The 15,065-nt window shown below is 36.7% G+C and overlaps 1 protein-coding gene across 1 annotated transcript in view; it reads right to left on the bottom strand.

Moving 5' to 3' along the window:
• The window catches only part of DSG4 (desmoglein 4), a 39,766-nt gene that overhangs the window by 12,445 nt on the left and 12,256 nt on the right, over window positions 1–15,065 (bottom strand). Inside the window, exons 5-10 of the mRNA XM_005586972.5 lie at window positions 14,639–14,783; window positions 12,856–13,022; window positions 12,484–12,618; window positions 11,091–11,276; window positions 3,845–4,116; window positions 2,365–2,504 (exon numbers count right to left, since the gene is read on the bottom strand). Coding sequence (XP_005587029.3) covers window positions 2,365–2,504; window positions 3,845–4,116; window positions 11,091–11,276; window positions 12,484–12,618; window positions 12,856–13,022; window positions 14,639–14,783 — 1,045 coding nt within the window. The remainder of the gene's footprint in view (window positions 1–2,364; window positions 2,505–3,844; window positions 4,117–11,090; window positions 11,277–12,483; window positions 12,619–12,855; window positions 13,023–14,638; window positions 14,784–15,065) is intronic.

Raw genomic sequence — 15,065 nt, forward strand, 5'->3', positions numbered from 1 at the left:
AGAAAACTCTTTCTCATATCCCCGATGATGCCATGGAACTTGTAGGAAACATATACGTGACTTGGGAGGCTTGACAGGTTTCTGCCCGCTTCAGCGACCCAAAGTCACTCTTCCCTTTGTGTGCTACCTTCCAGCCACACTGCTTCTTTTGAGTTCTTTAAACAAGTTTCTTTTTTTACTCTGGACTCTGGCACATTCTTTCCACTCTTCCTAAAATGTTTTCCATCCTCATTTCATTTTGCAATTCTAACACATCCTAAGGCACAAAATCAAATGTTCTTCCTCAGAGAAGGTTTACTGCTTTCTAGTCTCACCCTGTTCCCATAAATTAGACCCCCGGATCAGTTATGGACCTCCATTCAGAATGCTCATTGAGTCCTGTGTTTGTAGAAATAAGCACAGTTGAAATAAATACTTGTTGGTGTTTTTCTTCTGTGTTCACTGTTTATTTTAATTGCATCGGTTACACGCAATTGCTTTCAGAAATGGCATTTCTGAAAACAAATATAAGTCTATTAGATTTTTCCCTAATCCACTTGAAACAAGTTTTTGGATAGTATAATTTATCAGAAAGGCCCAAAGACTAAAGATTAGGAGTACAGGAGCTTTTTAGTCCACTTTTCTACTCTATGTTCTGTTACAGCAAATAAAGAATTTTTTTTGCTTGTTTTTAACTTGAAAAAAATCTTAGCTTTCTCACTTTTAAACCAGAACATGGTAATCTCTAGGGCACTTTAGTAGGTCATTTTCTGAGAAAGCAATAAATTCCTTTTACAGACGTTTTCTGTGTGCCTAAGTAGTAGTCACTGAGGTAACTGAATGAGAATAAACTGAGAGCCTAGTATAGTCTATATGATTTTGTATAATATGTTTATATACCCTATTCAGCATTGGACCTGATTTCACTAGATGAAAGATGTTGATTTCACTTAGTTTCTCATTCGAGAGCCATCAGATTATTCCACAGATTGTTTTATTTGTCATTCTCTGATCTTTGGTAGCTCTTCTATTACCTTGTGATTGGCAACCAAAACTCAAGCTATTGCTTATAGCGTTTACTCCCCAATAAAGTTTGCTCTTCCTAGAGGTCTGTCTCTTCACCTGATGATGGTGTGTGCTGAAGCAAACTTATTCCAACTATTCAGATTGCTCTGTGTCAGTGCAGACACTCTGCTTAGGTGAATAAACCATCAGCTTTGTTTTTGGATTTCTCTTGGTACATTTTGATAGCACTTTCTCTCTCTTTATTTGCTTGGAATGACTAATTATTTGTTCTAGAATTTGAAGATTTTCACGTATGACCAATATGCAAACATAGGGTGCAATCAACATGGTTAGAATCCATTTTCAAATTAGATCTTTCAGAATACTGATAATAAATAGGACAATGTTATTTATGAAACTGACCCAGGCATTAAAAGTTACTTGCCACAGGGTGAAGCTCAGGATGCATGGACGATAGTTGGTTTGGTTTTATCATGGTTTGTTTTTGAATTTTATGCTGCTTCTTTACCTTTATTTTTGTTTTGATACTAGAAAGGTCAGCTATAAACTCATTGCAAACCTACAGTATCTGTCTTACATTAGGCATGTATCTCGGACACATATCTTTCCCCTTCCTTTGTGGTTCCTGACCTTTCTCTCTTGTTTTGTTCTACAGCAGCTGGTTTCCTAGGCACTGCTTCATAGGATCATTAACTATTGATAAACAAATCCTATTGCTACTCACCAAGAGGACTGCTTAATAGATTTTCCCACATGAGAAGTGGCTCACTTACAAGTTAAGTCAGTGCATCTGCATTTATGACTTTTAATATGGATCTTATATTTGGAATAACCTGTGCTTTCTTGATCCATAGCATCTTATTATGGAAATATGTCAAATCAAGCAACACTCACACAAGCTTCTCACTGTAGTTCAGCTTTAATGGCTCTAAAATAATTGTATTCACTGTAGTTCAGGTTTAATGGCTCTAAAATAATTATATTCACAAGGTGATGCCCAAATGAACTTTGGAGAGCATGTAGCCCTTACTTTAAGTAAACATTCCCAACATACCCTACAAGTGAGATTAGCCGTACTCAAGAGACAAAGTTATAAACAGAAGATAAATTATATTTTAACTTTTACGCTTTAAGCCATATGCAACTCACTTTTGCAAGTAGATGAAATAAACTATGGCTTAAGTGTAAATTATGATTTTAATTGACTTCAATTCTTGATTTAAGGTGCTTAGGACTTTCTATAGGTCTTACATACACCATTAAAAATGTTTGAGTAACTCAAATATCAGCATTAGAGTAACATAATACTTAATATAATAGTATTAGTTTTCTTAAAATACTGAAAATAAATTTTCTTACCATCTATAGCCAGGATCTCTGCTGTGTATATCCCATTGATAATATATTTTGACTTCGTATCAAATTCTCTAGAAAACTGTATCTCACCAGTTCTTGAATCAATTTTTAACCAGCTGCCTGCATCATGCCCTATGATATATCTGTTTTTAAATAAAAAATTCATTATTATGCTTTTATTAAAGTTAGTACTATTAAATCACATAAGAGCTACAGTGTGGCAAACTTAAATATTGTGTTTTTATGTTTTATAGTGATGATTGCCTTGGTTTATAAAAAGTGTATATATATCAATAAAAATTCAATGATGTATACATTAATATACAGATTGGCAAGTTTTAAAATTTCATTATTCTTACTCTTCTAGCTCCTAGTATAACTGTTAATAAAATGTATGAGTTTATTTCAGCTCTGTTTATTAAATAATAGCAATATAAAACATCTGTTATTCATTTTCAAAAACAAATATTGCTTATTTATTTTCACATGTGGTATACTCAGGATTTTTTTGTGGCTTTTCAGCCATGTTGATTTCAGAGCACCTCACTGATGGCCTGTTGGGGGGTTGTGGTATCCTCTGTTCAGTGTGTCTGTCTGGATCTTGTTACAGATGATAGATTTAAAGTGCTTGACCTCACTGGAAGAAGATCTGGTCTCTACCAGGCACAATTTCAAACCTTCTGTTCCTTTTTCTGAACTGCTTTTACCTCCGCCCATCCTGGCAGACTTCACAGGTTTTATTTGAGTCTGTCAATTTGTTAACTGATTTAATAACTAAAACTGTGAACATCAAAGTAACTTATAAGTCAGTAGACTTTGTTTACTCCAAGAATATTGGGATGAAGAAAAGGAGATAGAGAAGGGCAGGATATAGAGAAGACCTGTGTACTTCACTGTGGTTATTTCCAGAATATTTTACACTGTTCTAATTCACATATAATCTACGTATCTCATGCCCCAATACTACCTTTTAATTTCTCCTCTTCTGACTCTCCTTATGCCTATCAAATTTCTAAAACACTGTTTTTAGCTTCTATGATTGTGTTTTTTCTCTTAGATTAAGCAGAGAATTGAAATTAGTCTCAAAGTCATAGGTAACACAGGTTTAAGAAAACAAGCGGTCACTCAACTTTTATGGTGTCTTATTGTCTACAATATGGCTTAATCGGCCCACGTCCAGGGTAGTACAAACTGGCCACAAAAGATCAAAAAGACTCATGGAGTAATTTAGGAGGCTCTTTGATCTTACAATTGCTCACTGGACACGATTACTTTTATAACTAGTTGGAGCCCTTACATTATTGAAGCCTCTAAAACACTGTTAAAATTCTAAGATTTCAAATGCTCTAATAGTCTTTTAAATCGAAGGAATAATAAAAGCAAAAAAACCTTCCAAAAGTATTACAACCAACATATACTAGCACATGCTACATGAATTAACACTGGATAGAACCATAGAACATGAGGAAAATATTTGCAGTACCTGACATTTGTTGCAGGGTTTCCTGTGTCCAAATCTATGGCTGTATATGTGCCAAGCACATAATTCATTAAAGAACTTCCTTTTATTCCTTCCCGCACACTAAAAGCCATAGTACTTGGATGAAATGCAGGTCCTTCTTTCACATTAACAACCTGAATTCTCACAGGGGTTGGGTGCATTCGGAATTGAGAAGCAACGGAGTAGTGAAAATCAGCTTGGTTTTTAACTCCGATACTAAGCTGAATATTAGGTGCTTGTTCATAATCCAGCATCTGAAATGAAAGAAAATAAAACACTCTGAAACAGCAAAGAACTCTCTTTTGATAAAGTAAGAACCCATGGTAAAGCAAACCACACACTAGAATAAAGTCCAGGAGATACATTATTTAGATTTTGAAATGAAAAAAAATTTGCTTATTACTGTATTAGGTGTCTTAGATATCTTATTCTGTTTATCTTTTAGCATAATCCACTATGTAGATCATTTAAGCCTGTGATTTTAAATTGGAATAAAATTTTGGAGTTTTGGACTTTTTATACAAAAATGCTGAAGTGAAAAACGATATTTTCCAAATGAGGTGTTTATGAAAAATTCTTTAGAATAAAAGAAAAAATGTTTGCACTATTGAATGAATAAATAAATAGTACCCAGATTTTCTTTCTAGCACTCACATCTGAGAATCTTTTGAAAGTATAATCAGAATAAAGGCGCTAATATATATGATGTCACTGAACACATAATTTTTTTTAATGATGTAAACAACTTATAAAGAATTTATGATGATTATAGTCGCTGGGTCTGGTGGATAGGAAGACGCCTTTATGGGGCATATTCAAATAAGTAAATGCCATGCCCAGAGAAAAGTCACCTTTGAAATGGGTATTCTGGATAAAAAATAGAATCTTTTGATCCAGAATGATTGATGTGGTGACATGAAAAGTCACAAGTGAAAAAGTAGTTGCAAAGAAAGAATTGCTGAGCAATGTCTGCTTAGAAGTGTTTTGGAAGCTAAGGTAAGCATCACTTGCAATGCATTTCCAACAGCAGAAGTCAAGACATCAGCAAGGCTTGCCATCAGCAGAACTCTGAGGTAAATCTCTGCTTCTCAGTGAAACTCCCTGATATCATGAATGTTTCCTTAGGTTTTAGAGTTACATCTTTTCAGAAGAGCTGATAAGAAAAACATTCACAGAAATTTATTTAGGTTCGTCTTGGGAGATGGCTCAGCATGCCACACTTGAATTTCAGCCAAAACCCGTCAGGTCTGGGATATTGATTCCTTTTGCACGTCTATTTACAGGTCCACATAATACCTTGTCCACTGGTCCACATAATAGACCACCCCACATGATATTTAGCACAGAACTGAATATAAATTATGTACTCAAAAATTGATTTTCAACTGGAAGAGATCTTTCTTCTACAAATCTTTTTTTATTTAATGGAATTCCATGCTATCTTAAAATAAATGAAAAATCGAGAACCTCTTTTTTTTTCCTTTTCTTTTTTAATTTTTTTGAGACAGGGTCTCATTCTGTGGCTCAGGCTGGAGTGCAGTGGTGCAATCTCAGCCCACTGCAATCTCTACCTCCCAGGTTCAAGCAATTCTCCTGCCTCAGCCTCCCAAGTTGCTGGGACTATAGACATGCGCCACCACACTGGGCTAATCTTTGCATTTTTAGTAGAGATGGGGGTTTTGTCTGTTGGCCAGGCTGGTCTTGAACTCCTGACCTCAGGTGATCCACCTGTCTTGGCCTCTCAAAGTGCTGGGATTACAGGCATGAGCCACTGTGCCCAGCCTGATAACCTCTATTCCGATAGAGAAATCTCTTGTGGTTTTGTTATGTATACACACAAATGCACTTTTGTTTGTAAGAATATTAATAGTTCTCTCCCCATTGAACAGAGTGTGACGAAAATATACCAATATGTGTCTAAAGTTGTATCAGTTAAAGATCTTCACATAATCTAGGAGCAGGAAATTGGTCTGGGGTGAATCTTTCCTCTAGGAGGGAAAGCCAAATAGAGGAAAGGCATAAAATTGTTTATTCATTCTTTGCAAGTGGGGCCCTTTAGTCAGGATTTTCTGATTGTGTCCAGAGGTCAGGGATTGTAAAGAGCAATGGAAACAATGGTTTACCTTGGAGTCTCTTCATAAAGTAAAGGAAGAGGCTGGGGAAACTCAGTCTCTGCAGTTTAAGAAACAAATGAAGAATAACCGCTTAACAAGGTACACAGGCGTGTGTTAGAGTGGGTGGGGGCTTGAGCTGCAGTGACCTAGAGTGAGGCTCTGGAAGGGATCAGGATGAAGATAACACATCCAGAAATGTATCTGGCTTCTGGCAGGATTTGGCTTCTGTAAATTGTAGTACAGAAGCTAAGCTTAGATTCTCACTTCCATTTTTTTTTGTTCTAATTTAATATGACACGGCTAATTCTAGTGGGGACACTGATTCATTTTAAAATTAAGTATGAAAGAGGGAGAACGTTAGAAGTCTCCATCCAAAAGAGGATGTGATAGCAGTTTTTCCACAGCAGGGGACTCGGGAAATGCTCATTATCTGCCTGAGCGTGTGTTCTGTTTCCAGGAAGGCTCATTTTCTGGTAGAAATGTGTCGGGAAGAGAGAAGCAGGGCACGCACAGCTGGGAAGGAGTTTATGGCGGTACACAGACTTGGAGGGAAATCTCAGGGTGCTAGTTTTTTCCTAAAATTGGTTTTACTGGCCCCTGATTACACAGTGAGACACGAAGGTGGCAGTTAAATATGACTTTGGGACCAGAGAATTCTGGTTGGATCTTGTCTCTGCCATTTACCACCTGGGTAAACTGAGACTAGCAATTTGTCCTCATCAGTTTTGTTTCACTTTCTCTAAAAATGGAATTACTGGCTGGGTGTGGTGGCTCACACCCGTAATCCCAGTACTTTGGGAGGCTAAGGTGGGCGGATCACTTGAGGTCAGGAGTTTGAGACCAGCCTGGTCAACAATGCTGAAGTACAAACAATGCTGGTCAACAATACTAAAAATACAAACATTAGCTGGGTATGGTGGCACATGCCTGTAATCCCAGCTACTTGGTAGGCTGAGGCATGAAAATTGCTTGAACCTGGGAGGAGATGGTTGCAATGATCACACCGCTGCACTCCAGTCTGGGTGACAGAGTGAGACTCCATCTCAAAAAAAAAAAAAAAAAAAAAAAAAGGAATGACCCTGTTTTCTTCCAAGAGTTGTGAGGATTAAATGAGATAAAATACGTCAACCCTCTGGATACACCTTATAACAGAATAGTTGGTGTTTAGTAATTGCTTAATAAATGTTAGAATTATTATAAAAATAGAGAATCATTTTTTTTTTGTTAGAGTTCCAATTGGGTAGCATTTTGCTTTGCTTTTTTCTCAGTGTTGGAGTCAATGTGTGTGTATATATATATATATACACACACACACACACACACACACACGTATTTATATTGCTGGTGTTTTCATATACACTTATCAATAAATGCCAAGGAGAGGCTCTTATTGACAAAGAGACTTTCATTTTTCTGAGATCTTTCTCTTGTTAAACTGTAAATTCCTTGAGAACAGGGACCATATCTTATTCGCCTTCATATCTTTAGCGAATTCTCAATACATAGCAATTCTCAATACATCTTTTTTTTTTTCTCTGCCTCCCCAGTCAGGGTTCAAGTGATTTTCATGCCTCAGCCCTCCCGAGTAACTGGGATTACAGGTGACCACCCCACACCCATCTTTCAGTAGAGACTTGGTTTCACCCTGTTGTCCAGGCTGGTCTCGAACTCCTGGCCTCACAAAGTGCTGGGATTACAGGCACGAACCATCCTTAAATCCTTTGAATTGAATCTTTGTAATTTCCTCAGACTAAGAGAAGGGTTATATAAAGCTTAGTCAAAAATCCATTAATGAAGGGCCAGTTTCCACAAGGTTAAGGGGTATCCTGAATGAAAATGGAGAAAGTGTAAGAGGACATTAACCTCATTCCAAATGTATCTGGAATGAGAGGCTGACCTCTGGCTGTTGAAAATGTCAAACATGGGAAAATTACTCTTATGTTCCCTAAAATAGTTCTTTTGGCTAGGTAGTAACACACACATAAAATTTCATTTTAATTAGCCTTTCTCTATTACTCTGGTATTTTTAAGCAAATTTTTTCTTACTCTTTTTAAGAGACTTGGAAAGTTATTCAGAAGAAAATAGATAGGGCTTTGTATATACAACATCCAAATTACATTGACAAATTTTTCATGAAATTAATATTTCAATATATTTTTTTAGCAATTAAGTATATCTTTTAAAAATGTTGTTATCACAGAAGGCACATTACGTAAGTCAGAGAGTACATTGCCTACATTGTTAATTTTTTCATGTTTATAATTTTATGCAGAAGTTATAAACGATGCAGTCAAGTCCAGGGACTTCTGTTTGGATGATATCTATACTATTAGTTTCAGGTAAATATTATCATCAATACTATTCTCAAATTTTGTGAGTCTCTACTATCTTTTGGACACTGGACCAGGTGCTGGGGATGGAAAGATATTTAGATCAAGTTCTTTATGCACAAAATTCTTCTATTATTTTAGTAGGTTGGGAGACAGACCAAAAGTGAAGAACAGTTACATAATATGAGATAATATACAAAGTCAGTCACTAAGATGGTAAGAACATAGGTAAGAATTGCATGTTATGTCTAGCTCTTGATTTTTAACCAGGATGCAAGGTTTAACAAATTCTGATCCCTGGAAGAAAAACTTGACTAAATATTCAGAATTTCATATGGTGGGAGGTGACCTCCTGTTCCTCTATTCCTCTTCGTATTGTATTTGGCAATGACTCTCTTTTTTTTTTTTTTTTTCAATTTTTACTGCCATTGCCTTAGATCAGATGCTTAGTACCTCAGGGCTTAATTAATATGATAATAATTTTGATAACTTTGGTCTTTTCAGAGTTGAACTCATGTTGTTATTTATTTATTTATTTATTGGCAGAGTTTCACTCTTGTTGCCCAGCCTGGAGTGCAGTGGTGCAGTCTCAGCTCACTGCAACCTCTGCCTCCTGGGTTCAAGCAATTCTCCTGCCTCAGCCTCCCAAGTAGCTGGGATTACAGGCATGTGTCACCACACCTGGCTAATTTTGTATTTTTAGTAGAGACGGGGTTTCTCCATGTTGTTCAGGCTGGTCTCGAACTCTCAACCTCAGATGATCTGCCCGCCTTGGCCTCCCAAAGTGCTGGGATTACATGAGCCACCTCGCCTGGCTGATGTTATTGTTATTTTAGAAAATATCCCAAATCTTTCCTTGGTCTATAAGTAGGAATTGAAAAGCTTTTTTGGTCAAGGGCCAGATAGTAAATGTCCTAGGTTTTAGGGGTCATATCATATATAGTTTCTATCTCAAGTATTCAAATCAGCCACTTGAGTGTGGAAACAGCCATAGAAAATATATAAATGAATATATGTGACTGTGTTCCAATAAAACTCTTTATGAAACAGGGGATAGGTTAAATTTGACCTCCAGATCATAGTTTGCTGACCTCTGTCCCAAAGCAATGTTTTCCAAATAGAAAGGCCATGATATACTCTTTGAATCCTTGTGTTCACTTAAGAAATTATAAAATTTGTGTATTCATTTGGATGACAATCTTATATATAAATATTTTTCATAATTTTGGTGGCCAGCTCATAAGTTAATATACCATATGATTTCAGTGTGTGTGGTTGTGCGTTGATGGTAAAGTAGTAATACTAAAATTGCTCAGATAACTTGAGAAAGAAAAGAGAAAGCCCCAATGAATAAACGATATGTTTGCATCCAGAAGGCTAAATGGTTTCCTAACACGCTATCTGAAAAAACCTCACAGTCACTTGATGATGTGGTTTGGGTGTCTGTCACTCACAAATCTCATCTTTAAATGTGATTCCCAAAGTTGGAGGTGGGGCCTGGTGAGAGGTGATTGGGCAGATCCCTCACGAATGGTTTAGCACCATACCCTTGGTGATAAATGAGTTTTTGCGAGATCTGGTTGTTTACAAGAGCCTAGGACCTTCCGCTTCTCTCTTTTGCTACTATCCTTGTCATGTGATACACTGGCTCCCCCTTTGCCTTCCTCAATGATTGTAAGATTCCTGAGGCCCTCACCAGAAGGACATGTCAGCACTTTGCTTCCTGTACAGCCTGCAAAATGGTGATTCAGCTGAACCTCTTTTCTTTATAAATTACCTAGTCTCAGCTATTACTTTATAGTAACACAAAAACAGCCTATGTGCTTGAATAGAGAAAAATAGTAACAAAACTGAATAATCACACTGTAAATTCCACAATCACACTGCGTAGCAAACTAAAAATATGTGTGTACGTATATGTCTTAATACATGTTTTCCCGGCTATAAGTGTTATGTTGTTAAGCAGCAATTTCCTTTGATAAAAAATAACAATTTCCCTCGTTACATTAACGTTAATCTGAATCTTACTGGTTTGTGGTTTTATTCATTTCTAATTATACATTTTTCAGTTTTATCATTGTCTATGAATTAAAAGCAAGTAATTAAAGAAAAATTAATCTATAGAAAAAAAATCAAACCTGGTATTTCAGTATGCAAGGTTCTCAGGGGATCGATTCCAGCTTCACTTCTCTGATGTGACTTCTCATTACTTCCCTACTCGAATGCTCCACTACAGCCCCACGGGGTTGCTCACCATGCCCTGAACATGCTTCATGTTTTCTCACTCTGCGTCTTTCTTTATTTTATTACCCACATTAGCAATCTTAGCTATAATATCTTGCTTAAGCCTTATTTCCTGCATGAAATCTTTTCAGACAGATCTAGCTCAGAAGGATCTCACCATTTCTTATCTCATTCATTATTTCATCTTTCATTCCCTTGGCAATTAATTATGTTTCATATGATGACATCTGTACTATTTATTACACTGTGAACTCCCATAACATTGTCTAATTTGGGGGTGCTTACCTTATCTTCATAACTAGATACTAGACACTGTCAGAACAAAACTGCCTTCCTATTTTTCTAGGTAATAAATTTTGTGTTGCTAGCTAGGAGACTCAGACTGACACGGTAGTTACTTAGGACCCTTGATATAAGCAATATTCAAAGTTATGAAGTACTTTTTCTGAAGGCAGATTCTATTCTGTCTCTAAGGTCATTTAAAACTTCTTTGGAAGAAAATATTGCAGAAGAAAATATTGCAGATCCTTATACTGTACCTTGACAACTTTCAAAATGCCTTCATTGGTTTGTGGGTCTGTTTGGATATCGAACCAATTCCCATCATTTCCAGAGAGAATTAAATATTGCGCCAACCAATTATCGGTGCCTTCTTCATCAAGATCAATTGCTTGTAATCGTAACAGTTCCGAACTTAAACAATTCTCTTCAATACTGGCTGAGTACTAAAATGCGGGGATCAATTTTGTAGTCAATGAATTTTCAAAAGAAGAAACGTACTTAAGAACACATAATTATTATTTAAAATACTAACAACAAACTATGTCAATTATTTTTGCACCATTATTCAATGCCCATAGTCCAATCAGGAAAATAAGAATAAACTGATTACAAGATAATAAAACTGACATTCATGTGCTGTATGTAAAATCAAGATCAAATTAGCACTTCGTCTCTTTTTCTTTTCTTTCTTTAATATTTTGCTTATTGTTAATTTCTTTATTCTTTTAGACAGGGGATCAGATTTTTTTTCTGTAAAGGGCTGAACAGTAAATATATTAGATGTTGTGGGCCAGAGAATTGGTGTTGTAACCCCTCATCTCTGCTGTTGCAGCACAAAGCCCCCACAGACAACATATAAAGGCATGAGGACAGCTATGCTCTCTAATAACACGTTTTTTGTTTTGTTTTTGTTTTTGTTTTTTTTTTGAGACGGAGTCTCGTTCTGTCGCCCAGGCTGGAGTGCAGTGGCCGGATCTCAGCTCACTGCAAGCTCCGCCTCCCGGGTTCATGCCATTCTCCTGCCTCAGCCTCCGGAGTCGCCCGCCACCTCGCCCGGCTAGTTTTTGTATTTTTTAGTACAGACAGGGTTTCACCGTGTTAGCCAGGATGGTCTCGATCTCCTGACCTCGTGATCCGCCCGTCTCGGCCTCCCAAAGTGCTGGGATTACAGGCTTGAGCCACTGTGCCTGGCCTTGTTTTTTTAATTTTGTTTTTAAACTGAAACAGACAGCAAGTCAGATTTGGCCCTGCTGGTTTGGATTTTATGCTTCTTTATGCTTAGAGATGGAAGTGGAAGTTCAGAATGTTTGGGGCTCTAGTAGAATTCATTCAGCAAATCATGAGGCAGATACAAAAACATTAATGTTGCTATGTTATTCCCAGAATTAGATCAACAGATTTCTGTGTTTCTGTGAACAGAGTATACAGAGTAGACAGTTCGTTGCTTTTGCAGAGAAGGCTTGTTGGGAGTAGTGAGTCAAAGACCAACATACAATTTGAAGGTATATTACTATACCTAAGAAATTCCAAAGTTTCTACAACAAAGTTGAGTATGTCCATACGTAGGACAGAACCAGGCTCATGAGCCAGCATGAAAGCAAATTGATTATTGACACTTATGGAAAAAGGGTGATAAGAATACAAACTTACTGAGGTTTTCTCTAAGGTGGGGAAATTATCGTTGACATCTAAAACCTTGATTCTACAGTCACACTCAGAAGACAGTCCATCTGCAGCTCCATCCCGATCTGAGCCTCTCACAACTAGGTTGTACATACTGTGTTGCTTAATCAAGATGAAAAAGAATGTAAGACTTAGGTTTGTCTTGAATAGAATCTGATGCATTCAATGCCATTATTTCTCTCCTCCTTTATTTATATAATTAAGCTTTTAATTTTTATTAAAAATGGATTATTTTCCTTCCCTCCTTTATGTTGGAGTAAGGGTACACATAGATCATTTTATCTTTGTCTTTTCAAAATCGGACTTTTTATTTCTTTATTCATTCACAGAAGGCTTTACCTCCCTGTCCAAGAAACTGGACATGGTGCAGACCTCTCCAGTGTACCTATTCAGAATGAACATGGGTGCACCTGACGGCTCCTGAGAGACGATCTTGTAGGCAATTTTAGAATTCAGATGATTTTCTTCATCTGCATCTGTGGCACATAACTTTACTACCAGTGCATCTAGAAATAGAAATGGGGGTGGAGAATGGTAGGGACTCTTAGAATAAATTCAGCAAATCATAAGGCATAAGAAGACAGAGTGATTGGTCTTCTCCTGAATTCTCTCTGTTTGAGTTTTCCATGGGAATATAGTACCATAACTTTCAGCTCTACCAGTGATTACAAAAATAATTGTGGTTTACTTTATAAAACCTTTTACTGTTTTAAAAGTACTTGCACTCCTTAAATGATTAAATGCTAAATTAGTAGCAAAACATAGTTCTCTTTAAAGCACGAAGAAGAAGTTCGATAGATTCTTTATCAGAAAGCTGAATAAACAGATTTTTATCTGTTTTATTTTTTGCCATGGTCTTGTGAAATGATTTTCAAAAGCCTAATTAAGATTATAGTTTAATTAAATGCAACATTGTAATTATTTATTGAACACCTGTATTCTTAATTGCCACTTATCCAGAAAGCAGATAGTTACTCTTGGTTGCACTGGAAGACAGCACTTTACCAAACAGTCACAAATATATAATTATTGAAAAGAAGACTTGTCTGTAGCAATATAAGGAGTTCCTAATTACTCATAAGTAGAAAGAATAGGTATCCTAGGCAAATCCCCAGGGACATCAATCTACAGGACAGATTTTTCAGAATTGTCAGGTCCTTGATGTTCTTTTGCTTCCTAGGCAGGGGGACTTGGTTGTGGGTTTCACCTTCTCTTCCTTCACCAATGTTATCTTGAGGCGTGTTCATGAGGAATCAAAGGACTTTGGTTCTCCTAGGCAAAATCTCTTTGCCTCTCTATGGGAGGACCATTCTAGTTTAAAAAAACATTTTGTGTTTATCTGCCTTTTCTCCTGAAATTTATTTTTCCTATTATTTCCCCCTAAATTTGTTTAGAGGTATATGGGCAGACATAGATTTGAAAGGGAAAGGGACATTAGAGGATTGGGGAACAAACCGATATTCATGTGCTGGACCTAAAATCAAGGTCAGAAGGCAAAGGGAGAGGAGAGACAGGAAAGTAGCCATATAAGAAAAGCATAAGCATAGGAAGGAAAGAAGTTCAGGAGAACTAATATAAAGGAAAGACAGAGGGTATTAGAACTGGAAATGGAATTAAGTGTAATGGAAAAAAATGAAAGAAAATGAGAGAATAGAATGTAGTTTGCTATGTAGTCTGTGAAGATCAATGATTAACCTTAGTGAATGATCTGATGGGTACAATTGCATGTGCTTGCACCATCACGCTCTACCTGGTGTGGGTCAGCCAAACACTTTGAGTAACAGACCAGAACAGAGCCTTCTTAAACATTCCTGGTTTATTCCTCAGTTTGCTCACTTGGATTTAGTTGTTCATGTGCCCAGTAACAACCTCTAGGGAAGGTGCTGAGCACCTGCTAAATTGCTGTAGGGACCTTCCGCAAGTAAGAAGATATTTTATTTTATCATTTTAGACATAGATTTCCTTTTCTAGCTCAGTTATAAGTTAAAATATGTGGGGTTTATTCAAAATACAAGTGTGACTTTTCCTGTCCTTTACATTTCCTGTATGTCAGTCTTCTAAAGCTTTTGACCAAGAGAAGTAGGTACGCTGTGACACAGAGAAGGAATGTCATTCTACTTACTGGCATCACTATTTTCTTCAATACTGGCTGTGTATACACTTTGTGAAAAGACTGGAGCGTTATCATTTATGTCCATAACTTTGACTCTAAGCTCAAGAGGCCTTTCTAAGTCTTCACCCCGTGAATTCAGAGCCCGGCAATAGATCTGTGGAAAGTTGGAAAAAAGCTGTCTTTTTCCACCAAAGGAATTTTAGTAACATGCTTGAAAATATATCAGAAAACAGGCAAAGAAACAATTTTTTTTTCCAGTGAATTCAGACTGTAGTACAGTCAAATAATTTAAATATGATCAAGACACTTGACTACATGTACATGCAACACACCAGAGAATCCTGAACTATAAACTTTTATTTTCATACTCTTTCCATTCCTTCAAGTCTTCTATTTGGGTTCAGTCTACCATGATTTATCAAAAGTAATCCATTAT

The sequence above is a fragment of the Macaca fascicularis genome, chromosome 18 (genome assembly GCF_037993035.2).
Source record: "Macaca fascicularis isolate 582-1 chromosome 18, T2T-MFA8v1.1".
Taxonomy (NCBI): Eukaryota; Metazoa; Chordata; class Mammalia; order Primates; family Cercopithecidae; genus Macaca; species Macaca fascicularis.